The sequence below is a fragment of the Delphinapterus leucas genome, chromosome 3 (genome assembly GCF_059928025.1).
Source record: "Delphinapterus leucas isolate spDelLeu-1000000601 "Yukka" chromosome 3, BTC_Dleu_Yukka2, whole genome shotgun sequence".
NCBI classification, from domain to species: domain Eukaryota; kingdom Metazoa; phylum Chordata; class Mammalia; order Artiodactyla; family Monodontidae; genus Delphinapterus; species Delphinapterus leucas.
Window position 1 is genome coordinate 42,609,306 of NC_143131.1, and position 27,925 is coordinate 42,637,230.

General features: G+C 36.0%; 1 protein-coding gene and 1 long non-coding RNA gene across 2 annotated transcripts in view; one reads left to right on the forward strand and one right to left on the reverse strand.

Annotated features, from left to right (window-relative positions):
• LOC111186781 (uncharacterized) overlaps window positions 1–27,569 on the reverse strand; it is a 41,662-nt gene extending 14,093 nt beyond the window's left edge. The window contains exon 1 of the long non-coding RNA XR_002647965.3: window positions 17,826–27,569. This is a non-coding gene — a long non-coding RNA (uncharacterized LOC111186781). The remainder of the gene's footprint in view (window positions 1–17,825) is intronic.
• Window positions 1–27,925, forward strand: part of NDUFS4 (NADH:ubiquinone oxidoreductase subunit S4) — a 119,790-nt gene that overhangs the window by 78,019 nt on the left and 13,846 nt on the right. Inside the window, exons 3-4 of the mRNA XM_022597655.2 lie at window positions 4,956–5,128; window positions 15,916–15,989. Coding sequence (XP_022453363.1) covers window positions 4,956–5,128; window positions 15,916–15,989 — 247 coding nt within the window. The remainder of the gene's footprint in view (window positions 1–4,955; window positions 5,129–15,915; window positions 15,990–27,925) is intronic.

A 27,925-nucleotide genomic window follows, 5' to 3' on the forward strand; every position in this document is an offset into this window, starting at 1 on the left:
TTTAGTCCTCATTTTACTTTGTTTAATTGATCCTTATAGATGATGATTTAGGAGAAGTCTATTAATTTACCCAACATAAGTTGCGATTTTAACCCAGTTTTGACTCAGCCCTTTGCTTTTAGCCATTGCTCCACCCTATCCTGCTCAGAAGGATCTAGGAGTAATGAAAATAGTTTGAGATTGAGACACATGTCTCTAATTCTTAGTTTTTTGCTCTTTATATGATTAGCTGCATCATTTGCTTGATCCATTGTTAATATCTTAACAACATTCCATTTAAAACTGAACTTTTGGTTTCATGGTAACTTTGCCCGATATGCAAGATATAATGGATATCATATTTCAACACTTGTTTCATTACCTGGTTAGACTCCTACATCAATATGTTGCTTTAACAAACAAACAAAAATTGGTTCTGCTGGCACACTTCTAATGTATTTTTACAGTTTTGATTGTATCTTGAATCGATGTGGCCACTAACTTTTTAGAAATGTTTTAAGTTCTTCCATGGTAAGTAAATACATATGGTTATGCTATCTGCCAACTCTTTGTTAATTTTCAAACTGTAAAATTTATTTTGTAAAATGTCCTTCATTACTTATGAGACCACTTAATGAGTTTCTTGTGTTAAGTTTCTGTAGGGCACTTGAAAGGAAGTTTTTATTACAGATCCAGGATTGTTTTCCTTTTAACGTCTTTCATGGTTGAAGTAGAATATAAACACAATCATCAAATTTAGATCAGTTTTAGCCCTAAAATAAATTTAAACACATAATTGGTAACTAATAGCCTGCAATAGAACAAGTTTCTATGAGCAATATTTGTACTTAATGTTCCAATATGTACTCTATTAAAACTTTTCAACATTGATCCATAATAACATGCAATTTAGTCAACTTATTACCAAAAAGCCTGGTAAAAATTTTGGCTGTTCTGGGTGTACTGAGAGATATATCAAAAATTCATCCAAAGTGGTGAAAACCTTTTTCATTAATTTCTCTTTATGACAAGTGTAAAGTATTAAGGTTAAGTGGGTGGGGCAACCGGAAGTAATTACTAAGGCCAGTGGCATTTTTGTGGTTTAATAAAGGCAGAAGCTAATTATTCAGTTTTTATTTAAGTGAAATGGTGCCAAAAAGGAGGTTCCTGCAGAGCAGCTGCACTCCTTCAGTGTTACCCTAATTTACCAAAGACACAACTGTCACAAACAAAACTTTTAAACTTGATATATAGCCACAAAAGTAAGGAGGCTTTTGTTTGGAATGCATGCAGAAGAACTCCTTTATACAAATCAACTGGCAGATGACGGACAATGATGAAAATTTGATTCTTTGAAGTCATAATAGTCATTGAAATGTGTGAAATTCTGGTATTGAAAAGAGAGCGGCCAGCAAGACTCTAAATCCTGGGTGGTTGCAAGAAGCTTGCTGGGAGGTTTTTCTGCATTTTGACACCAACTTCCCATTGCTTGTTCCCTGCTTCCTTTGTTTAAAAAAAAAAAAAAGTTGAATTCACACAAGATAAATGGGGACAGTTGATAACCGAGTCATACAGTTTTTGTATGGAAAACTAATATTTTATAATGGAAATTGGTGTTTGAAAAAATAAAGTTCATTTACATATACTGGCATATACTTTCTTAATGATTTTTAAAATTCCTCTTCCATTTAACTAAACTAGACTTGTGAAATGGAAGGTCAGCTATCAGCTCTTCTAGAATTTAAATTGTGGAAGAGATGGTACTGAAAGAGTAGAACTTTGGAACTTATGATATGCTTCTTTTCAGTGGCAAATTTTTAAATTTGAATGCCCTTTAATCTGTGAATCATGATGAGCTAATTAGTTACTATTTCTTAAAATAGCTTATTGTACATAAGATTGTGTTTCCAAAACTTGATTGAGATAGTGACATTCTTTAATAATATAAATATAGGTTTCAGGCTTGACCCAACTGTTTAAAATTAAGTTTTAAAATTCAGTAAGTCTGTATATATTATCTATAGGGTTACTTGTTTTTTTAGAATTTATAGATAATTATTAACTGGTGAGTCTTGAGGTTCTTCAGGTGCCAACTTGAAGGCTTCTCGTATCTTATGTGGTTTAACTTTTTTGTAATCATAGAAAATTTATGAATTATTATTTATAAATTGCCTATTTTACCAATCAAATGAGAAATCTGTAAAAGGCAACATGGGCATCTTCAGGGCACTTCTATCTTTTGTAAATGGGTTTTTTAAATAATCACAGATGATCCATATTGCAATAGAGAAGTAGAAATCTAGAGAGAATATCATTAGTTCAATATAGTTTAAGTAGTTTGCAGATTATTTATTTATTTATTTATTTTCAAAAGTTGAGTCACAGGTAGGTGAGTGACAACTTTGAGGAAAGCAAAGCATTGAAGACACAAGTAAAAAGTTCAACATAGTGCCTCATAGTTCTTTTCAAGTATTACATTGTTTTAATGGAATCTTGGAATGGGAGCTTTAGCCCATTGAAATGTCGCTTAAAGGACATGTTCTTCTGTCACTAGCTGAAGCTGTGTGGATGAAATGATAACAATAGAGTGTTGTGATGCATTTAAAAAGTGTGAGAAATCAGTTTGTCTAGACTGAGAGTGTGCCTAGAGGGACTAGGAATTTTAGAGCTTCTGTGCCCTTTAGGTGTCAAGTATGTGAGAGATGCCAAGCCTTTTTATTCTGTCTTTGGCAGCAGTTCAACTCGGCTGCAGTACCTTACATGTCTTCTGCAGGCAAAGACAGGGATTCTATGTCAGAACAACTTGGGCTTCAAGATTTGGAAACTCATTTGTTCGAATGCCAGCTTTATTGGGGGAAGATATCAGTAAATAATTACCGTAATTTGAGGGGGCATGGAAGCACTGGCAGCTAGGAGCTTAGCAATATTTTGTAGCCACTGATTTTAAAGAGGTTTTCCATCGTTAAAAAATCATTCTATCCCTTTCTGCTTTGATAGTACAAATCAAGAGATACTCTTTCCATTTTATTAAAGCTTTACTGGTTTTCAAATTACTTTGGCATATGCACACAATATAGACATTTATTAAGAAAAGGTAAGTCTGTTTCCCATGATCTCATCTTTCTGAGGTAACTGGTATTAAGAGATTAATATATTTCCTTTTCTATAAGTCTTAATTAAAAGAATAGCTAACTTACAGCTCCAGTTTTTATGATCTCAGCTCAGAATGGAGGGGTTGCTGTGGAGTTTGACAAGGATGCCTCACCCCATAATTTTGTAATACACTTATATTGTTTATTTATACTTTGCTTCGACTATAACTGAAGAAATAGGACATATTAATATGAAGATATATAGTATTAAATAATAAGTTAATATGAAAGATTACAAATACTGTAGTGAATTCAAAGGGGGAAATAAACATTAAGGACTTCCTAGGAGCTGAGTCTCTTTCAAGCTCTTGAGTAGAAGAATATGCTTTAGAAAGTCATTAAATATAATAATACCTGAAATTACTTTTCTTTGAGGTTTAACTTGACAATTAGAAGTTACTAATTAAAAGTTATATTCATGTCTTTAAAACTTATGTACTAATTTTACTTGTTTTTATTTTATCCTATAAGCAAAGAAACTTTTAAAAAATGTAGGCATATACTAGAAGTACTTTTTTGTGTAAATATTTGTATGGATCATTTCAATAGTTTCTCCAAACAGACAGGCTGTGACAAAGTAACCACACCTAATTATTGGTACAGGTGGAAAGGTATAGTTGCCAGCTAAAATAACTTTAAAGAATTTGTTCTTTAATCTGTGGGTAGAAAGCCTAGTCCAGTCAGAAATACATTTAGTTTTTTCCCAGTACATATTGCAACTAAGTACTTATACTAATTCTTTGGTCCAAAGCATTGATTAGAGTGGAACCACAAATAAACATTAGCCTTCATTAGAGGACATATTACAGTGAAATTAAAATTGACAAAATGGGCTATATTTTCTAGTTTTCCCAAGTTTGGTATACTCATTTCCAGGTTAAACCTGTTGTTTTTAACCAGTTAAAATTTACCTTAGTAAGTGAACCATGATTTTAAAACGCTTCATTTATAAGAATAATATAGTTGACCCTACTATGTTCTTACGTTGATAAAGTATTTTACCATTACTAAATGGAGACTTAAATTCTGAATTACTTTGTTATTTTGAGTCCTGATTGCTATTATAAATTGATAAATATATCTAATCTAGGGCATCAAAATTGTATGCATTCATCAGTTGAGCATTTGTTACTGGATAGAAATAAAGAAAAAGAGTCAAGAAAGTTACCATTGTTTTCATCTCATGTTTCTGCAAAAATTGTGCAAATTTTTTGGCTCTGCTTTGCAGAATAGATTTGACATCTATCTGATATCATTTTCTCTTCAATAGGTTTCACCAAAGGGAGATAAATCAAAATGCTAGTTAAAGCTGTTAATTGATTTTAATTGTTTACAAACAGGGTCAGGCCTTCCTCTGAAGGGAATGCCTTGTTGTAAGCAGTTTGACGTAGAAACCATTGGTAATAGATTTTTCTATTTAAAATTTAGTCACTTTTTATATTTCATTATTTTTTATATCCCTTTACATTCTTTCTCTGCTAACTAATTAGCAGGTAATTATTTGCTTATGAAATAACAGTCTATTGTATACAGGCTTTTCTACCAGCAAAATCTTCAGAAATTACCAGTGCTTTGTTGTACAGAAGGGACCTAATTTTTTTTTAATGAACCCTTCCCCACTGTACCCTAACACTCCCCCAATATATCTTTTCCAAATATCAGAATAGCAGTTTACATGGTAAAATAACAAAGTAGTGAATTAAGTCAGAAAGCTTAAAAAAATTTATAAATAAGTACGAATAGAATTGCAAGATACAAAAAGCAACAAAAACACATTAGAGTGTATGTGGGCTGTTAGAAACACGTTTGCTTGTTTTTCTGTAGGATATTACTGCTTTAACTGGTATTCCAGAAGAGCATATCAAAACTAGAAAAGTCAGGATCTTTGTTCCTGCTCGCAATAACATGCAGTCTGGAGTAAACAACACGAAGAAATGGAAGATGGAGTTTGATACCAGAGAGAGATGGGAAAATCCTTTGATGGGTTGGGCATCAACGTGAGTACTTTGGTTTATTTGAATATTATTCTCAGCTCTGTTTTTCTGTGTAGATTTTCCTTTTAAATACACTGATTTTCAGACTCTTCTGTGTACAGAATGCTTTTTTTTTTTTTTTTAATTATTTTTGGCTGTGTTGGGTCCTCGTTGCTGCACGCAGGTTTTCTCTAGTTGTGGCGAGCGGGGTCTACTCTTCGTTGTGGTGCGCATGCTGCTTATTGGGGTGGCTTCTCTTGCTGTGGAGCATGGGCTCTAGGTGCATGGGCTTCAGTAGTTGGAGCACGTGGGCTCAGTAGTTGTGGCTCATGGGATCTAGAGCACAGGCTCAGTAGTTGTGGCGCATGGGCTTAGTTGCTCCGTGGCATGTGGGATCTTCCTGGACTAGGGCTTGAACCCGTGTCCCCTGCATTGGCAGGCAGATTCTTAACCACTGTGCCACCAGGAAAGTCCCCAGGATGCTTTATGACAATACCTTTTGAGATAATTTGTGTATATGTTCAGTGATATAGATGTATATATTACATATATATAACATATATATAATGTTCATATAAGTGTGGCCCAGCAAAATAAACCATAAAAACAGTCTTTTTCAGAGTACTATTTATTGGATAAAAATGGCTGACATTGTGAGCACTCTTAGCATGGTCCCCAAGCTATATATATTAGTTTAAGATACACTGTATGAATAGTGTTAATAATTTAGTGACACTTTTACTTGTTTATAAAATAAAACTTATAAAGTATTTTTTTGTTATTTATAAGAAGAGATTAGATAAGTTTAGAAATTGGCTATTTTGAGGGAAACTTGTAAGTTCCTGAGTGAGATCTTGTGATTAATAAGTTTACAGGCATTGGAATAAAGTAGTCATAAATTCTGTGGCACTAATGAAATCAGTGACCTGAATCTCTATGGTGGATAAGGCCCAAATGTTAAAGAGCAGGACTGCCTCTAGTTGAATGAAAGAAGCTGCTACTAGAGAAAATAGCTAGATATTCAAGAATATTATCTTTCTTACTGAGACTACTGGAACATTATATGTGTTCGGTCTCCAGTTGAAGGTAGTTATCAGTTTAAATTATGTCTCATTTTAGAAAAGTATGACACTTAACATCTTTTCCTGATGATGTACCTGGGAGAATTTTTGTTTAAAATATCTGCCATGTTGCAGTTTAAATAGAATTATATTTTATTTGGCAGAATGATACATAGGCACGGTTTTTCAGATGTTTTGGTATCTTTAGATTTTATGTTTCATGTAATATATGGAGTGTTGTTGTAAATCACACACTCATAGAGACTAAAGAAATTTATAAGGAATAACTTCGTCTATGCCCAATGGTTGAAATGTTAAGATTACTCATTTTTAAGTAAGTCACATGATCTTTTAATGTGTTCATCTATACACAAGGTTCATCCATTGCACAATCTATTGATGGCATCGGGTAGTTTTCATTTGGGGTTATTATACATAATACTAAAATGAAAATTATTGTACATATCTTTTGGTGAATGTGTGACTTCATACTAATAATATGCTAATTAATCCCTGAAACATTAATTATCAGTTAATAAACCAATTTATATTAAGAAATATCAACAATCTATTAATTCTCCATCCCTTATGCTTATATAGTTAATGACAGACAGTTAAATTACTGATAGAAAACCTTGAACTTGTGGAAGATATATTTTATGCTTTATTAGGGTAGGTCTGTTGCAGTTTTACCCCTCTTCTTAATCCTGGAACATAATCTGGAAAAATAAAAAGGCATGGCCTTTCTGAGGTTTTGATGGAAAGCACAAGGTGTTTACTAACTCCTTCTAACTGTGGAACTCCAAACTCAGTCTCCACTGTAGCAAGTGGACAGCTGCTGAAATCTCTGTTGGGTTCTCTCAGCCTTCTTAGTTATTGTTTTAAAGCCTTGTCCATTCATGTGCAATTCAAAAGTTCTCTGTTCTGGGGATTCCTCCTTTTTACTGTTTTTGCTCCTAAATTTCCAGCGTCTCTGGGAATATACTAAATTCCATCTCCAGACTTCTTGTGCTTACAAGACTGGCTTTCTGCTTGAGTGCTTGATGCTCCTAGCTGTCTGAACTAGAGAGCACCTTTAGGGGAAAAATTGTATAAACTTCGATCAAGTCCACTGTGGTTCCAGTTTTTCAAAGTTTTTGAGTTGGACAGTGAATTTGGGAATTGAACTTAGGAAGATTGATCTGGCATATAGGGATCTTACGGGAGTCCCAGAATAGTAACCATTTTGTACAACTTGTGAATCTTCACTTCAGTGAGTGCTATTTCCCATGTATTCTCTTCTGTGTATATCTCATGTCTTTACACTCTCCAAATTACTTCCTGAACCTTCTTTTCTATATTTTTTATTCCATGTATCTAAACGATGTTTCACAGAATGAATGCTATACTTGGCTTAGAGATTCAAAATAAATACTTGTAGCAAAACAGTCTTTTAATAAACATGCTAATAAAAGTGACATTTCTGAAACTATATGGTTATTTTGTAAAGAGTCTATGTAGATTTGTAAACATTACCACTATCCTAGTTTGAAGAACTCAATTAGATGTCAGATCTTAGAGCATTATTTTTTTTAAGTGGCCGAAAGCTGAAAACTTCTGTTTTGTTTCATATTGTCAGTATGATGTATTCTAAAGAGTATTCTCCATAATGATGAAGGTTCATTAAGAAGAGTAGGTGTTGTTGCCATCTATTTGGGGCAGGGAGGCAGTAATGATAGTAGTAGTAACTGTTGTACTCAGCAGTTTTCCTGATACTAGATTTTTTAAATTGAGGTATAGTTGATGTACAATATTCTATTAGTTTCAGGTGTACAGCATAGTGATTCAAAATTTTACAGCTTATACTCCATTTAAAGTTATTATAAAATATTGGCTATATTTCCTGTGCTCTACAATATATCCTTTTTTAAAATTATGTATGTGTGTATGTATGTATGTATTTATTTATTTATGGTGGCGCTAGGTCTTCGTACCTGTGAGGGTGCTTTCTCTAGTTGTGGTGAGTGGGGGCTATTCTTCCTTGCAGTGTGCAGGCTTCTCATTGCTGTGGCTTCTCTTGCTGCAGAGCACAGACTCTAGGCACGTGGGCTTCATTAGTTGCAGCATGCAGGCTCAGTAGTTGCAGACTCAGTAGTGGGCTCTAGAGCTTGTGGGCTTCAGTAGCTGTGGTGCATGGGCTCAGTAGTTGCAGCTCGTGGGCTCTAGAGCACAGGCTCAGTAGTTGTGGTGCACAGGGTTAGTTGCTCTGCGGCCTGTGGGATCTTCCTGGACCAGGGATCCAACCTATGTCCCCTGCATTGGCAGGTGGATTCTTAACCACTGGACCACCAGGGAAGTCCCTACAATATATCCTTGCAGCTTATATATTTAGTACATAGTAGCTTGTACCTCTTACTCCTCTACCTCTATCTTACTCCCTCTTCCCTCTCCGCACTGGGAACCACTAGTTTGTTGTCTATGAGTCTGTTTCTGTTTTGTTATATTTATTCATTTGTTTTATTTTTTTAGATTCCACATATAAGGGATAACATAAATATGTATTTGTCTTTCTCTGTCTGATTTATTTCACTAAGCATAATACCCCTGGGTCTATCCATGTTGTTGTAAACGGCAAAATTTCATTCTTTTTTTGTGGCTGAGTAGTATTCCATTGCATATGAATACCACATCATCTTTATCCATTCATCTGTTGATGGACATTTAGGTTGCTTCCATATCTTGGCAACTGTAAATAATGCTGCTGTGGACTTTGGGGTGCATGTATCTTTTCAAATTAGTGTTTTTGTTTTTTTCTGGATATATGCCCAGAAGTGGAATTGCTGGGTCATATGGTAGTTGTATTTTTAGTTTTTTTGAAGAACCTCCATACTGTTTTCAATAGTGACTGCACCAATTTACAATCCCACCATCAGTGCACAAGGGTTCCCTTTTCTCCACATCCCTGCTAATGTTTGTTATTGTGGCCTTTTGATGACAGCCATTCTGACAGGTATGAGGTGATATCACACTGTGGTGTTGATTTACATTTCTATAATAATTAGGAATATTTAACATCTTTTCATGTGGCTATTGGCCATCTGTATGTATGTCTTTGGAAAAATATCTATTCAGGTCTTCTGTATATTTTTGATAGGTTGTTTTTTTTGACATTGAGTTGTATGAGCTGTTTATTTTAGCTATATCAGTCATATCATTTGCAAATATTTTCTTCTATTCAGTAGGTTATCTTTTCATTTTGTCAGTGTTTTTTTTTTTTTTTTTTCCTTTGCTGTGCAAAAGCCTTTAATCTGATTAGGTACCATTGGTTTACTTTTGCTTTTGTTTCCTTTGCCCTAGGAGACAGATCTAAAAGAGTATTGCTATGAATTATGTCAAAGAGTGTTCTGCCTATGTTTTCTTCTAGTTTTATGGCTCCTCGTCTTACATTCAGGTCTTTAATCTATTTTGTGTTTATTTTTATATATGGTGTGAGGAAATGTTCTAATCCCATTCTTTTACATGTAGCTGTCCAATTTTCCTGGCACCATTTGTTGAAAAGACTGTTTTTTCTCCATTGTATACTCTTACCTCATTTGTCATAGATTGATTGGCCATTAGTGCATGGGGTTTATTTCAGGGTTCTGTAGTCTGTTCCATTGATCTATGTGTCTGTTTTTATGTCAGTACCATACTGTTTTGATTACTGTAGCTTTGTAGAAAAATCTGAAGTCAGAGAGCATGATACCTCCAGCTCTGTTCTTTCTCAAGATTGCTTTGGCTATTTAGGATCTTTTGTGTTTCCATACAGATTTTAGAATTATCTGTTCTAGTTTTGTGAAAATGCCATTGGTATTTTAATAGCGATTACATTGAGTCTGTACATTGCCTTGAGTAGTATGATCATTTTAACAATATTAATTCTTCCAGTCCATAAACATGGTATATCTTTCCATCTGTTCGTTGTCGTCTTCAGTTTCTTTCATCAGAGTCTTACAGTTTTTCAAGTCCAGGTTTTTTACCTCTTTTGTTAGATTTATTTCTAGGTATTTTATTCTTTTTGATGCAATGATAAATGGGTTTTTTTCTTAATTTCCCTTTCTGATAATTAGTGTATAGAAATGCAACAGATTTCTGTATATTAATTTTGTATCCTGCAAGTTTACCAAATTCATTAATGAGCTCTTGTAGTTTTTTGGTGGTGTCTTTAGGATTTTCTGTATGTGGTATCGTGTCATCTGCAAAACAGTGAAAGTTTTACTTCTTTTTTCACTTTGAATTCTTTTTATTCCTTCTTGTCTGATTGCTATAGCTAGGAGTTTCAGTACTATATTGAATACAGGTGGTGAGAGGGGGCATCCTTGACTTGTTGCTAATCTTAGAGGGAATACTTTCAGCTTTTCACCATTGACTGTAATGTTAGCTCTGGGCTTATCATATGTGGCCTTTACTATGTTGAGGTATGTTCCCTCTGAACCCACTTTGTGGAGAGTTTTTAACATAAATGGATGTTGGATTTTATCAGAAGCTTTTTCTGCATCTATTGAGATGATCATATGGTTCTTATTCTTCAGTTTGTTAATGTGGTGTATCACATTGATTGATTTGCAGATATTAAATCATCCTTGCGTCACTGGGAAAAATCCCATTTGATCATGGTGGATGAACCTTTTAATGTGTTGTTGAATTTGCTTTGCCAGTATTTTGTTGAAGATTTTTACATCTGTTCATCAGTGATATTGGCCTGTAGTTTCCTTTTTTGTGTGTGATATCTTTGTCTAGTTTTGGTATCAGGAAGATGCTGACCTTGTAGAATGAGTTCAGAAGTGCTCTTCCCTCTGCAATTTTTTGAAATAGTTTGACAAGGGTAAGTGTTAACTTCTCTAAATGTTTGGTAGAATTAAACTGTGAAGCCATCTGGTCCTGGGCTTCCTTTTGTTGGGAGTTTTTAAATTACTGATTCAATTTCATCACTGGTAATTGGTCTGTTTATATTTTCTATATCTTTCTGGTTCAGTCTTAGGAGAGTGTACATTTCTAGGAATTTGTCTGTTTCTTGTAGATTGTCCATTTTATTGGCATATAGTTGTTCATAGTAATCTCTTATGATTCCTTGTGTTTCTCTGGTGCAGCCTGTAACTTCTCCTTTTTCATTTCTAATTTTGTTGATTTGGGCCCTCTTTGTTTCTTGCTGAGTCTGGCTAAAGGTTTATCAGTTCTGTTTATCTTTTCAAAGAATCAGCTCTTAGTTTTGTTGATCTTCTGTATTTTTTTTTAGTTTCTGTCATTTATTTCTGCTATCATCTTTATGATTTCTTTCCTCTACTAACGCTGGGTTTTATTTGTTCTTTTTCTAGTTCCTTTAGGTATAAGGTGAGGTTGTTGAGATTTTTCTTGTTTCCTAAGTTTGGCTTGTATCACCTTAAACTTATCTCTTGGAGTGGCTTTTGCTGCATCCTGTAGATTTTGGATCATTGTTTAGTAGCATATTGTTTAACCTCCATGTGTTTGGTTTTTTGCAGCTTTTTGTGTGTGTGTGTGTGTGTGTGTGTTACGCGGGCCTCTCACTGTTGTGGCCTCTCCCGTTGCGGAGCACAGGCTCCGGATGCGCAGGCTCAGCGGCCACGGCTCACAGGCCCAGCCGCTCCGCGGCATGTCGGATCCTCCCAGACCGGGGCACGAACCCGTGTCCCCTGCATCAGCAGGGGGACTCTCAACCACTGCGCCACTAGGGAAGCCCTGCAGCTTTTTTCTTGTAGTTAATTTCTAGTCTCATAGTGTTTTGGTTGGAAAAGATGACTGATATGATTTCAGTTTTCTGAAGTTTACTGAGACTTGTTTTGTGGCCTAGCATGTGATCTATTCTGGAGAATGTTCCATGTGCACTTCAGAAGAATTTGTATTCTGTTGCTTGTGTTTGGAATGTTGTTGTGTATATAGATAGATAGATAGATAGATTTATACAAATGTATAACTTTTAAGGCCGTTTGTCTTGTCATTTAAGGCCAGTATTTCCTTATTGATTTTCTGTCTGGATGATCTGTTCATTGATAGAAGGAGTGTTAAAGTCCCCTTCTATTATTGTGTTACTGTCAATTTCTTCCTTTATGTCTGTTAATTTTGCTTATGTATTTAGGTGCTCCTATGTTGGGTGCATATATATTTACAATTGTTATATATTTCCTTCTTGGATTGATGCCTTGATCATTATGTAATGTCCTTCTCTGTCTCTTGTTGCAGTCTTTGTTTTAAACTCTGTTTTGTTGTTGTTGCTTTAATATAAGTATTGCTACCCCAGCTTTCTTTTCATTTCCATTTTCAAAGAGTACCTTTTTCCATCACCTTACTTTCAGTGTGTCTTTAGGTCCAAAGTGAGTCTCCTGTAGGCAGCATATATATGAGGCTTGTTTTTATATCCATTCAGCTATTCTGTGTCTTTTTGATTGGAGGGAGCATTTACATTTAAAGTAATTATTGATAGGTATATACTTATTGCCATTTTGTTAATTGTTTTGGGTTGTTTTATAGTTTTTGTTCCTTTTTATTTTGTTCTCTTCCCTTGGGATTTGATGACTATCTTTAGTGTTATATTTGGATTACTTTCTCTTTTTTGTGTATTATTATAGATTTTTGGTTTGTGGTTACCATTAGGTTTATATATAGCAATTTATATGTTTGTGTGTGATTATTTTAAGTTGCTTTCTTAATTTCAAACTCATTTTAACATCCCTGTATTTTTACTCCCTTCCCCCTAAGAATACAGTTTTTGACATCATATTTTACATCTTTGTTATGTGTATCTTTTAACTGCTTATGAGGACATATATGATTTTACTACTTTTGACTTTTAATCTTCCAAGTAGCTTTCTACATGGTTGATTTACTACCTTTAACATTTCCTGTAAAGCTGATTTGGTGGTGCTAATCTCTTAGCTTTTGCTTGTCTGTAAAACTTTTGATTTCTCCACCAAATCTGAATGAAAGCCTTGCTGGGTAGAGTATTTTTGTTTGTAGGTTTTTTTACTTGTATTATTTAAAATATATTATGCCATTCCCTTCTGGCCTGCAGAGTTACCACTGAGAAGTCAGCTGGTAGCCTTATGGGGAGTTCCCTTGTAAGTAACTTGTTGCTTTTCCCTCTTAAATTTTAATATTCTCTATCTGTAATTATTGCCATTTTAATTACAATGTGTCTTGCTCTGGTCCTCTTTGGGGTGATCTTATTTGGGACTTGCTGTGCTTCCTGGACCTGGATGTCTGTTTCTTTTTCCCAGGTTAGAGATTTCAACTATTATGTTTTCAAATATGTTCTCTACCCCTTTTTTTCTCCTTTCTTCTTCTAGGACCCCTATAATGCAAATGTTCGTATGCTTGATGTTGTCCCGGAGGTCTCTTAATCTGTCCTCATTTCTTTTTATTCTTTTTTTTTTTAGCTTCAGTGACTTCCACTACTCCTGACTTCCAGCTCACTTACTCATTACTCTGCATCATCTGTTGATTCCTTCTAGTATACTTTTTATTTCAGTCACTGTATTCTTCAACTGTGTTTGGTTCTTCTTTATATCTTCTTTTTGTTAAACTTCTCACTGTGTCATCCATTTTTATCCTGATTTTTTTGATCTTTATAATCGTTACTTTTAACACTTTATTGGGTATCTCCACTTCACTTAGTTCTTCTGGTGTTTTATCTTGTTCCCTCGTTTGGAACTGATTTTCTTGCCTCATTTTGCCTGATTTGCCCTTTTTATTTCTATGTATCTGGCAGGTTAGTTTTGTTTCCCAACATTCAAGAAGTGGCCTTTTGTAGATGTCCTATGTGTCCTAGCAGCACACTCCCCTCTTGTCACCAAAGCTATATGCGCTAAGGGTGCCGCTTGTGTGGGCTGCATGGGTCCTTCTGTTGTGGCAGGTTGACTACTGTGGGCAGTCAGATAGATGTGGCTGGCCCCTGGTCCAGTTGTTTGCTAGGCCTTACCTCGTGTGGAGGAGGCTGGCTGCGGAAACCCAGGGTGTCACAGGGCTAGTGCTGGCTCCCTAGTTGGCAGAGCTGGGTTCCTGGATCTAGTGTCAGCCTACTGGTCGGTGGGGTCATTTCCTGACATGGCTGGCTGTGGGTTCTGTGGTGTCCTAACACTAGTGCTGGCCTCATGGTGCGTGGCGCTGGACTCCAGGTCAGCTGGTTTAGTAGTCCAAGATGTCTCAGTTCTGGTGTCAACCTCCTGGTGTGTTGGCTGGATCCTGGATAAAGCAGGCTGTGGGGCTGCAGTGGTCCTGGGATTGGGACCACCTGCTGGTGGACAGGGTCTGGTTCCGGGGCTAATTTCCTCCCACTGTTGCATGAAGCTAAGTCCTGTGGTCTCTTGCTGCAGGGTCCAGGGGTCCTAGAGCTGGTGTCAAACGAATGGTTAGTGGCGCCAAGGCCAAGGGGTTCTGGGGCTAGTCCCGGCTCACTGGTAGGCAGAGCTGGGTCCTGGGATCTCTGGCTACAGAATCCTGGGGGTTCCTGCTGAACTGCTGTTGTCCACTGCTGGGTGGTACCAGGACAGCTGAGGGAGGTGAGGGATTGTGAGGGATCCACGATCCATGGTGTCTCAGAGCTGGTGGTGTCCTGATGGTCCACAGAGCCAGGGCCTATGGGGTCCCAGGGCTGCTGCCTGTTGGTGGGTAGGCTGGGTCCTCTATGGCAGGCTGAGGGTCTGCTGTGGTCCTGGGGTCTCTGGCTGCAGGGCCCTCTGGTGGAGAGGGCTGTGTCCCCGGGTCACTATGGGCTCAGAAGTTCTTAAGGCAGCCTGCCTGCTGGTGGGTAGAGCTGTGTTCCCACCCTATTAATTGCTTGGCCTGAGGCACCTCACAATTGGTGCCTACAGCCTTGTGGGTTCCAGTGGTAATAAGCTATTGGGAGTGTTCCAAAATGGCACTTGCCACTGTCCTCGTGGTAGAATGAGCTCCCCAAAATGGCTGTTGCCAGTTTTCTACGTCTCCAGGCTACAGTTGCCTCCTGCCTCTTCTGGAGACTCTCAAAGATAAGCAGGTGAGTCTGACCCAGGCTGCCTTCAAATTACTCTTCTGCCCTGGGTCCCAAAGTATGTGAGATTTTGTGTGTACCTTTTAAGAGTTAGTCTCTACTTCCCACAGCCCTCTGGGTCTCCTGAAAGTAAGGCCCATTGGCTAAAGCCAAACGTTCTGGGGGCTCGTCTTCCCAGTGCAGGATCCCTGGGCTTGGGAGCCCAATGTGGGGCTTAGACCCATTGCTCCTTGGGCAGAACCTCTACAATTGTAATTATCCTTCTCTTTGTGGGTAGCCCACCGTGGGTAGGGGTCTCCCTCTCCCACCTGTCTCATTGTGGTTCCTTCTTTATATCTTTAGTTATAGAAGATCTTTTCCACTAGATTCCAGTTTTTCTCAATAGTTGCTGTGTAAATAGTTGTAATTTTGGTGTGTGTGAGAGGTGAGCTCAGGGTCTTCCTAGTCCACCATTTTGGCCACGTTCCTTCTCATTTTGATGAATTTGTAAGGTTTAAAGAAAAACCTAAGAGGATTCTCATTCTCCTCTAGTTTTTTTTTAAGTTTAATAAATGATTTTATTTGAGATTAAAGATTGCTGAATATCTCTGCAATTTTAAATTTTTTAATTTGACAATACATGTTAGAAAAATCAAATTTAACACAGAAAAACATATTCAAACATTTAACAGTTTTAAAGAAATGATTTAAAATAAGTAATTTTCAGCCAGAGGTTAATGTTAAATCCTGGAAAAAATTGTTTCTTACAGGGCTGATCCATTGTCCAACATGGTTCTAGCTTTCAGTACTAAAGACGACGCAATTGCCTTTGCAGAAAAAAATGGTAAGTTTGGTTTGTTTTTGTTTTGCTTTGACAAATAAAATCGATATGATTTTATGTTCTTAACCTTAATCAGATTCTATATCCCTAACTGGCATTAAGTTGAATGAAATCTCTCAATGTATCTAATCCAGTGGTTTTTACAACATGAGAACATACCCCTCCAAAAAAAAATCTAAAAGTAAAATGCACATGTAACATATAAGTCAAACTGCTCTAAATTTGAAGTAGAGACAGGGAATAAAGCTACTTGTCTAATTCCTATCTTGCTTATGAATTCCTCTGCAAAATCATTAACATTAGGTTTTTAAACTCCAATTAAACATCTCATAAGGCAGCCTATTCCAGTTTTGACATCTGGTTATTATTTTCTTACTTTGAGCCAAAATCTCATGTCTGTTACTTTACCTAATAGCTTTTCAATTATTTGAAAATAGTTATCATTATCATACTTCCTCTAAAATTTCATGTAAGCCTAAATGTCTACATTTGCCACTTTTATTGATATGTTGGGCCTAGTACCAAGCATAATCTCATGTCTACAATTATATTAATACAGCCTCAGAGTATATTATACCTCAAAACTACTGTAGCCACCTAAAACTATTGGCCTATTTTGGTCTTGCTTTCAGCAAAAATACAGAATGTCTTTTTTTCTCATTTCCTGCTGTTAAGCCATGCAACACAGTAGTGAAAGGAGGCTTTGGAGGCAGACCATTCTGAATTCTAATCCTTATTATGCCACGTGAAGCTACATGATTTTGGATTAATTTCATCATGGACTTAATGTTTCTTCGTTGTTGAAATAATGGTACTTATCTTAAGGTGTACTTATCCAGTACTTGATACATAATAGACGTTTGGTAACTATTAGTCCTGTTCCTTACCTCCCTCTCCATCTGTTATTTCTGCTGTTTCTCTTGGATTTTAATGCAGTACTGTGCATTTGTATCCAATGCATTCTGTTGTCCTAGTTGGTCAAATTGAATTTGTATCTAATTTAGCTATCTGTTTGAATGACATACTGTCCATTTAAGTATGTTATTACTATAAGGCAATATATAAGTGTAAAAGATTATTAGCATTATCTAACATTTGATATAAACGTGAAAGCACTGTAAAGGTTATTATTATCTGAAATATTTTCTTTTCATCCTAAGTTCATATTATATACCTTATGATTAAGAGTCTAAAGCCAAACTGCCTGGGTTTGAATCCATGTCGGATCGCTGTTTGACTCTGTACAGGAGGAAATGGAAGTACAATGGAAATTGTTGTGAGGATTGAATGGGTTAATTAAAGTGCTTAGAACATAGTTAAGTAAGTATGTAATAGTATATCAGTTTATTTTATTAGTAGTAGACTTTTGAAATTAAAAAAAAGATTTAAGTATAATTCCTTATTAATACTTTCTTGGCAATTTCCAAATTTCTGAATTACATATTTGTTCTCAAAGTGGTTATAGTCTTTAAAATATTATTATGATTTAACATTTACATTGCTCTTTTTTAAATTAAACTGTAATACAGCTTATCAGCAACAGTCCTATTAATGTTTTTCATCTTTGCAGCCTACTGTATTTCATGTCTGACACTTCAAAAATGTCCGTACTGTGAGTTTAATGACAGGAAATCTAATTAAACTCTTATTGCTGACTAGTCTCTGAGTGGGCACAAGGACTGCCTGACTATAGTTGCCATGTGATTTGCAGGTGTGAACTAACCAAGTTAAAATCAAGTGCCTTTCCATTCTGATTTCTACCCCCAACACCAGAATGAAAATTGAGGAACATTATCAAAGTCAATAGACAGTAAAACTTGAAAAAGTTTAGAGGATTACCTTATAAAACTGTAAGCTACCAGTGGATCAGGCGAGTTCCCTGGTGGTTGAGTGGTTAGGATTTGGCACTTTCACTGCTGTGGCTCGGGTTCAGTCTCTGGTTGGGGAGCTGAGATCCCACAAGCCATGTGGCACGGCCAAGATAAAATTAAAAAAACAAAAACAGAAAAACAGTGGATCAGGAATTCTAACCTACAATGTAGCAAGAGTTAGGTACATACTGGAAACAAAGCAACATAACACAAAACCTATATAATGGACACTTGCTATGTGGTGAAATTATTGACTTTCCAAAATATTTTCCTCTACTCAAGAATTTGAAGCCACTTTCATCTCCTGGGGAAGTCCTCAATGATTATTCCTCATTCCTCATTTATTTAACATTTAGCATAGATAAGTCCTGTTTCTGCAGCTATCGTGGCAGCAAGTCTAAACAAACACCATTGAAATGGTACAGAATCATGGGGTGGAGGATCTTTTCCAAATTGCCCAGCATGCCCTCTATTCTGATTTTGCTCTCTTGGGTAGGTGCATAGTGGTGGGGGGCATACAAACGGATGCCCGCTTCCCCTCCACACCAAACATCATTTTGTTGTAAGCTAGTGCTATTGAAGGTTACGTGAACCAGTGTTCTGGTAGGTTAAGGCAATGAAAAGAAATGGTTCAGAAGCACTAACATGAAAGACTATTGGATTAAGAGGCTAGAAACTAGGATTCTCATTCTGTAATTGCCCCACAGGAGAGCTTGAGCAAGTCATGTTTCACTATAGCCATTGATAAACATGTTTCTTCATCTTTAAAATAAGTTGGATTTGAGTAATGATAAAAAACTATAGACTTAAGAATGTCAAGCCCATGAACCAGCTCATATATATCTTTATTTCTTTACTGTCTAACCCAGTGCCTTATTCATCATATGCTCTAGAAGGAAACATTTGTTTTTGTTGATATAGATAATTCTGTGTTGATAGTAAAATCTGGCAATCCAGTTATGAGCATTAGTTTGCCTTTCAATGATGTCTAGAAATAGGAGGTTAGGGTAAAACTACCATACAAAAAAAAGATAATTTGTACACGAAGGGAACTGTTCTGAAAATAAACAATCTACCTTTCATCTCCTCCTTCGTTTTCTAATTTCCCTTACTTTTAAATGGTTTTCTAAAAAAGTCATGACCATCACTTCCGTTGACACAAAAGATTGTACTGTAGAGAATCAGTACAATGAAGAACAAGATTTACAGATTCCGCTGCTTTCTAGAAAACATTTTTAATGCCTATATATCAGACTTAGTTAATGGGTATCATCATAACATAAAGCTAACATTCATAAACACCAAGTCATGAGCTAGTCACTATGCTAAGTGCTTTTCATTCTAATTTAAATTCTTACTACAACTCTATGAACAGTTATTCTCATTTTACAGTTCAAGGAAGTTGAGGGTTTAGAGATATTATAACATTAACAAGGCCACATACTTATAAGGGGGTAAGTTTTATTTGAACACAGGTATGTTCATTCATGTAGTGTCTATGACCTCTTTTCAGCTATAATAGTAGAATTAAATAGTTGTAATAGAGACCTTATGGCTCCCAAAGTCTAAAAATATTTTCTACTTGGCCACTTACAGAAAATATTGCCTGACCCCTCATGTAAACAATTATATGTATTCCCTCAATACTGAGACCCTTTATTCCCTGACATTTTTATAAATCCAAAATATTCTTTATTCAGACACTTCAAAAGGCCTGTGCTTAATAGATACACTTTTCTCAATTGATAAGTTAGTGCTTATATTGTGAAGAACTTGAATTATCACTCAAGTACTAACCTAACTTTATATTACTATGCCTCAGCTCTTCTTCCTGCCCTTATCCCCAAGCCTGCTTTAGTTTCTTCCTTCTATAACCTCTTCCTCATTCTGTTCCCTTTCTCTTCTTTTTTCCTGCCTGTGAGCTCCAACCTAGTCTTCAAAATACATTTTAAATGTTATCTCCTTCCTGATCCCTTTTCTTATTTCCCTTTCCCACCTCCATCTCCCACCTCCAAATAGATGTGCCCTCTCTTCCTTTTAACTTCCACAATGATTTGTTCCTTTCTTACAGCTCTTATAGTATGGTATCGTATTTTACTTCTTTTGTATTGCATTCAGTCATACATATGTTGAGTACCCTGTCATATGCCAGCAGTGGTGGCTAGGTTCTGGGGATCATTAGTTAATAAGGCATAGTCCTCTTACTCAAACTGTAATATTTTACCCTGCTTACTGAATTATAAGCACCTACCAGGGAAAACACCCAGTCTCACTCATCTTCATCTTTTAATATGCTCAATAAAAATTGGTAAATTCAACAGTATATTTAGTGATGTTATAAATTATTCTCCAGATCATGTTTTAAACTTTTCCTTAAATCACTTTAAATTAATTTGGCTACTTGTTGTATCTTTTAGAAGAACTGTTAATTCCCTCTAAGTAGAAACCTGAAGAAACAAAATTATAGTAAAATGATTAGCAATTTCTTATATTTTAGTGTGTTTGTAAAATGCAACCAATAAACGTTTTTCTGTGAAGTTAATTTGCATCTTATCCTTAGTTTAAGAGTTAGTACCCTAAAGTATATTCCAGTGTACTTAAGATGATTATTTCATAACTTTAGAGTTATTTCCAAGCTGTATGCTATTTGTTCTAAACTTTTCTTTTTAAAGGATACTGAGACCTAGAGAAGTTAATAAAACAAGACCAGTATCCATCACATAGCTCCCAGCTGATAGGGCCCAAGTTTCTAGGTTCCAAGTCCAGTGTTTCTTCTGATACTATGCTGCTGGTAGATCTTAAAAAATCAGTCATCTAGATGTGCACTGTCCAGTATGGTAGGCACACGTGGCTGTGTAACACTTGAAATGTGTTTAGTTGGAATTGAGGTGTGCTGTTAACTGTAAAATATACATTGGATTTCAGCGACTTAGTATAAAAAAGCATTAAATATCTAATTTTTATATTGATTACATATTAAAATGATAATATTTCACATATGTATTGGGCTAGGAAAAAAAATGATTAAAGGCGTACCTGTTTCTTTTTAGTCATTTTTAAAAATGTTGCTCCTAGATAATTTAAAATCATATGTATGGTTCACGTTCTGTTTCTATTGGACAGCACTAATCTAGAATACTTCAAGCTATACAAGACATTCATTATACACATATTCTAGGTGAATATTAAAAAGAACAGGAAAACTTACCCAATTTTTAAAAGTTCACATTTTATTACTTAAGAAATGTGGGGAATTCCCTGGTAGTCCAGTGGTTAGGACTCAGCACTTTCACTGCCAAGGGCCTGGGTTCAATCCCTGGTTGGGGAACTAAGATCCCACAAGCTGCACTGCTTGACCAAAAAATAAAAATTTTTAAAAAAGAAATGCAGTTCTGTTCTTCAGACACTCTTACCCAATATCAATCAAGGATAAGTGTAAACTCTTACATTACATATAATAGTGAAATAAAATAGCTAAAAGAGACCTATATTACATCATAAAACCCATGTTAATCACCTATTTTCAATTTCTTAATCAAATAAGGCATTGTGTAAGTCCATCTTTTTACCTAAGAATGCCCTCATCTCTAAGACTAAAAGTTTTCTTCTTCCTGCTATTGATAATTCCAGCAACTACCTCTCTGCTCCTCTTTTTTGCCTAGGTCTCCCTTCTCACCATTCCTCACTTCCTGTGGAAGGCTGGTTCTGTGAACTGGGGATTGGGATAGAAAAAAAGACTGAATGCTTTCCCATGGCTTCTTTTTCCCCCTGCTTCCCACCTCTTACTTCTCCCTCCCCCAACATACACAAAGTAAATTACAAATGCCCCTATGTCTTTGGGTTTTAACTCCAGAGCCTCATCCTCCTCATCCTAAAGGTCCCACTTTGAACACAGCATATATTCCAGAGGAACTCTTCAAACTCTCTTCTTTTTACAAAGAAAGGTTATCTGAGGTTTCCTCTGAAATGTAGATGAACCTTATTTTAGTTCTTTGTGTACAGAAAAGACCCACCTTTCTCACCCATGTGGCTTTTGTCTTTTCTTGTTTCACGTTGGAGTCAAAGGGTGGGGGAGGAGAAGGAAGCATCCTTGAGAGAGGAGGTAGAAGCTGTGGAAAATTTCCATAGCAAGCTAGCATCTACTACCATTTACATGCTAATAGGACCAGAATGGCTCCCCCCACCCCCATTTGAGCTGATTTGAAACTTTGTGAATTTCCTCTGGTATGTCATTTTACCCCCTGTGTTTTTCTCATTGCTGTTAGCTGTAAAAACTCTTTGAAATTCTCAAAATAGAGGAGGGTTTCCTTCAGAAATAGGAAGACAGAGAATAAGCGTTGAAACTGCTGTAGTGGTCTCTTGGGAAGGAAAACCCACCTCTGAAGTAATAGAAGGTGGAAGCAACTAAGGAAGCAGACAGGTTAGGCTCTGGATTCAGGAAAATAAAGAGATAATTGGAGTTGCAGCCCAGAACGTAGAATTACCCCAGAAGTGGACACCATCAGCAAGGTCTGGATTTCCGCCTAATTTAAACCTTGTAATGAGGGTCTCAACCTCACATCCATATACCTATTATTAAAAAAACAACTTTCAAAAAAATAAAACGAACAAGAAAAGACGACTTTCAAAACAAAAGTAAGAATTATGACTCTCATATAGATATAAAATGCTTGTTAAAGGATTTATTTTACTCTGTAGGGGAGCAGAATTTGCCACCCCAAAATACGTTTCTTTGGCATATTATTTTAAGCTGATTATTTTCTAAGAAACTGCATACTTGGAGGAAAGTAGGAGTTACCCTTTTGTAATAAGCATTTACATTTATAAGGGAAATATCGATTTGTAAGGGTATCTCCCTGATGTACCTGACAGAGGGGGATGACCTTATCTCCGGAAACTCTTATCAGTGGAGAAGGCAATGACTTAAATCTGCATAACAATCTCACCCTTGTTTACTGTTTTTTTCCTGGTGATCTCACAGAATTGACTTTCCCTATCCTCAGTGTTCTCTTTTGTCTTTAGCTGAGGATGGTATTTAAGGTGAGGGCTTTGGCAGTTTTTAATTACTTACTTCTGCTGGGTCTCTCCCATGTATATATGTTATGAAACTTTTGTTTGATTTTCTCCTGTTCATCTATCTCATGTCAATTTAATTCTTAGTCCTTAAATACGGTCTTCAGTTAAAGACAAGAGATATTTTGGGTGGGGAGTGAGTTATGGGAGGTTATCAGGCAAAGTATCATAAACAAGGGTATGGTTGTTATGCAGATTTAAGTTCAAGCCTCCTCCATTGATAAGTTTCTAGAGTTTTAGTCATCCTTTCTCCTCCTGCTACAGAGAAGGAGACACCTTACAAATGGAAATTGCCTTATAAATGTAAATGTCCCTCAGAAAAGGGCAATTTCTCTGTTTTCAGAGATTTCCTGTTTACTGTTTCTTAAAAATAACCAGCTCAAGATAATCCTTATTGCCAAAGAGGCATATTTTGGAATGGCATATTCTACTCTTTACCACATAAGCTTTCTTACGTTTGCTTTGCTGAAAATTTCATAAGGAATCTCAAATTGGGTTTTTCAAACCGTTTTAAGACTAAGAAGCCAAGCCAATAACTTGCCACCAGATTTCTCCTGCAGTACCTATTAAATTGGGCGAATTCCTCCCTTCTCAGCGTCCTCAAAATATCCTAAGGTTCCTTAATACCTTAGGGAACTTTGTAAGCCCTAGTGCCATGGAAGGACTTTGGAAGCATTGCCTCCATAAAGTCAACTTTAGTTCCTTACAAATGTCTGGTCATACCTGAGTAAATGAGCATCATTCTCAAATATGTCATTCCAGGTAAGGCCTTGGTTGCATAACCATTGTTTCTGTTAAATTGTAATGAGTTATAGATGCCTCAAGAGGAGAGGGAAAGAATTTCCTATATGTCCAGAAAATAGAACGTTAAAACAATATCAAAAATATTCTCCATAAAATATTCCATAAAATTCCATAAGTATTCCATAAAATATTCCATTCTCCATAAAATATTCTCCAAAAATATTCTCCAAACCATAGAATTATCTCTCATCAATTTTTTCAGTCCTGTATAACTAATTCTTGTTTCACTGGATCATAAATGTATTTGCTTCTTAACTAGAGTTCTGGAAATTTTGACTGAGTCCACTGATACGGTCTTATAATTGTTTAAGTGATGCCATCGGAAGCCTATACATATTCTTCACAGGGCTTTGAGACAGTCTTTCATTGTTGAAGATAAAGCTCTCTGCCTGTAGCTATTTGCAAGAACTGTCAGGGAAGCAGTAGAGTAAAATTTAACAATCTTTCCGTAAATGATTAAAGACTTAAAATGGATGTAGTTAACATTACAGATAAATTTCAAAAGTGAAATAAATGATAGGAGTTAATAACAAGAATAATGCAATTTAAAGGCATTCCAAAAAATGTTACAGGCAAAATATCTGTACACAATTAGGTAAGCCTGTTTTCAAAGAAGACAGTGACTGTTCATCTAATTTATGAAAATAGATGAACATACTCTTTGCAGAGAAAAAAATCTTAAGACAAAGTAATCCTGAGACATAATATACCATGACTATACCAAACATATAGTAAGAATATGTCAAAAAATATATCAAGTAAAAATATCCAATAAGTCTAGGGTAGGTCCTAAACATCTGTATATTAATAAAACTCCATAGATATGCAGTATGGATTCCTATTGACATATAGTGGCCTAGAAGATAAAAGATCTAAACTAAAGAAGTAAAGATGCAGCCAAGTTAATGTTTTTTAAATTAACTGAAATTGTGACTGATAACCTATACCATTTTCTGATATCAGGCAAAGCAGCACCAGAGATCAGATAGATAAAACCTATCATAGACAGTGAGGGTATTGACAAATCTCTATACTTAGCATATAGCATACAATTTGTGAAATACTTACATTAATAACATTTTAGCCATACAGATTTAACCTCAGGATGGTTAAGCATCTCTTCTGACTTGACAGCTCTTCCAATGTAGCTCATCAATAGTAACATATCAAATAAATCTAATTGTTTCTAGCACTTCTCGTTTTACAAAGTTGGAAGCACACATCTTTGAGATTCCCCAGAGGGCCTGTGGAAGATCACAAAGACAGTTTTAGATGCAAAGATACGCTGAATATTTTACATTTAGGATTTGATTTCTGGGAGGCAAAAATAGAACATTTTCAATAGATTTGAACATTTAGGAAATAGAATCACATGTGCCTGAGAAACAGTATTTGACTGCTCATGTCAAAGTGACAATTAAACTTATAAACATAGAGGTTAGCATAACTGTGAAGAACCTGAGCTCTTACATAAGTCATCAAGTACTTAAAGTCAACATAAAGCATATAAAGTTATTCTGTTAAGCCACAGAATCTTTGCAATCTAGGCAGATTAGACAAAAAGAATAACCCTTCATTTTGTAGGTGAAAGCAGTAAACAGTAAACTAACGAAACAAGCCCATCAAAATGGAGCAGACTTTGCAAGGATTTTAACACATATCATAGCTTTTCAGACTTATTTTCCAGACATACTGTAATCTAAGGCAAATAAAATTTACTTTTTCCAAATCTTACATAACTTTCTGTACCCATTCAGGTTTTGTCCTTCATAATTCTTTTTCTCATTCTGGAACAGCCATTTTACTTTAGGACCTAACTATTCTTTTTTCCCCTTGGTAAACAAAAACACATCTCATAACCTTGCATACAAAGTTATACCCTTTGCCACCATCACTCGCAGTGGAGTTTCATTTCTGTATATTAATTCTATGAAAGTTACTTTGATTTCATAGAGAAAATAGACATAAGTTGAAAACTCTCAAACACCAGCATTTTAGTAGACAAGCAAAGGTCATTAATACACGTAACACAACTTTCTACAACTGTGTGCATTTTTTATTAACATCTCTTTTGGAGTATAATTGCTTTACAGTGTTGTGTTAATTTCTGCTGTATAACAAAGTGAATCAGCTATATGCATACATATATCCCCATATCCCCTCCTTCTTGCATCTCTCTCCCACCCTCCCGATCCCACCCCTCTAGGTGGTCACAGAGCACCAAGCTGATCTCCCTGTGCTATGCGGCTGCTTCCCACTAGCTGTTTTATGTTTGGTAGTGTATATATGTCCATGCCACTCTCTCACTTTGTCCCAGCTTACCCTTCCCCCTCCCTGTGTCCTCAAGTCCATTCTCTACATCTGCGTCTTTATTCCTGTCCTGTCGCTAGGTTCTTCAGAACCAAGTTTTTTTTTTTTAGATTCCATATATATGTGTTAGCGTACGGTATTTGTCTTTCTCTTTCTGACTTACTTCACTCTGTATGACAGACTCTAGGTCCATCCACCTCACTACAAATAACTCAATTTCATTTCTTTTTATGGCTGAGTAATATTCCATTTATATATGTGCCACATCTTCTTTATCTATGCATCTGTCGATGGACACTTAGGTTGCTTCCATGTCCTGGCTATTGTAAATAGTGCTGCAGTGAACATTGTGGTACATGACTCTTTTGCAATTATGGTATTCTCAAGGTATATGCCCATTAGTGGGATTAGTGGGTCATATGGTAGTTCTGTTTTTAGTTTTTTAAGGAACTTCCATACTGTTCTCCATAGTGGCTGTATCAATTTAAATTCCCTCCAACAGTGCAAGAGGGTTCCCTTTTCTCCACACCCTCTCCAGCATTTATTGTTTGTAAATTTTTTGATGGCCATTCTGACTGGTGTGGGGTGATACCTCATTGTAGTTTTGATTTGCATTTCTCTAATGATTAGTGATGTTGAGCATCTTTTCATGTGTTTGTTACAAGCTGTATATCTTTGGGAAAATGTCTATTTAGGTCTTCTGCCCATTTTTGGATTGGGTTGTTTGTTTTGTTGATATTGAGCTACATGAGCTGCTTGTATATTTTGGAGATCAATCCTTTGTCAGCTGCTTCATTTGAAATATTTTCTTCCATTCTGAGAGTTGTCTTTTCATCTTGTTTATGGTTTCCTTTGCTGTGCAAAAGCTTTTAAGTTTCATTAGGTCCCAGTTGTTTATTTTTGTTTTTATTTCCATTTCTCTAGGAGGTGGGTGAAAAAGGATATTGCTGTGATTTATGTCATGAGTGTTCTGCCTGTGTTTTCCTCTGAGAGTTTTAGAGTGTCTGGCCTTACATTTAGGTCTTTAATCCATTTTGAGTTTATTTTTGTGTATGGTGTTACAAGTATTCTAATTTAATTCTTTTACATGTAGCTGTCCAGTTTTCCCAGCACCACTTATTGAAGAGGCTGTCTTTTCTCCATTGTATATTCTTGCCTCCTTTATCAGAGATAAGGTGCCCATATGTGCGTGGGTTTGTCTCTGGGCTTTCTATCCTGTTCCATTGATCTGTATTTCTGTTTTTGTGCCAGTACCATACTGTCTTGATTACTGTAGCTTTATAGTATAGTCTGAAGTCCGGAAGCCTGATTCCTCCAGCTCAATTTTTCTTTCTTAAGATTGTTTTGGCTATTCGGGGTCAGCTGTGTTTCCATACAAATTGTGAAATTTTTTGTTCTAGTTCTGTAAAAAATGCCAGTGGTAGTTTGATAGGGATTTCACTGAATCTGTAGATTGCCTTGGGTAGTAGAGTCATTTTCACAATGTTCACTTTTCCAATCCAAGAACATGGTATATCTCTCCATCTATTTGTATCATCTTTAATTTCTTTCATCAGTGTCTTATAATTTTCTGCATACAGGTCTTTTGTCTCCTTAGGTAGGTTTATTCCTAGATATTTTATTCTGTTTTTTGCAATGGTAAATGGGAGTGTTTTCTTGATTTCACTTTCAGATTTTTCATCATTAGTGTATAGGAATGCCAGAGATTTCTGTGCATTAATTTTGTATCCTGCTACTTTACCAGATTCATTGATTATCTCTAGTAGTTTTCTGGTAGCATCTTTAGGATTCTCTATGTATAGTATCATGTCATCTGCAAACAGTGACAGCTTTACTTCTTCTTTTCCGATTTGGATTCCTTTTATTTCCTTTTCTTCTCTG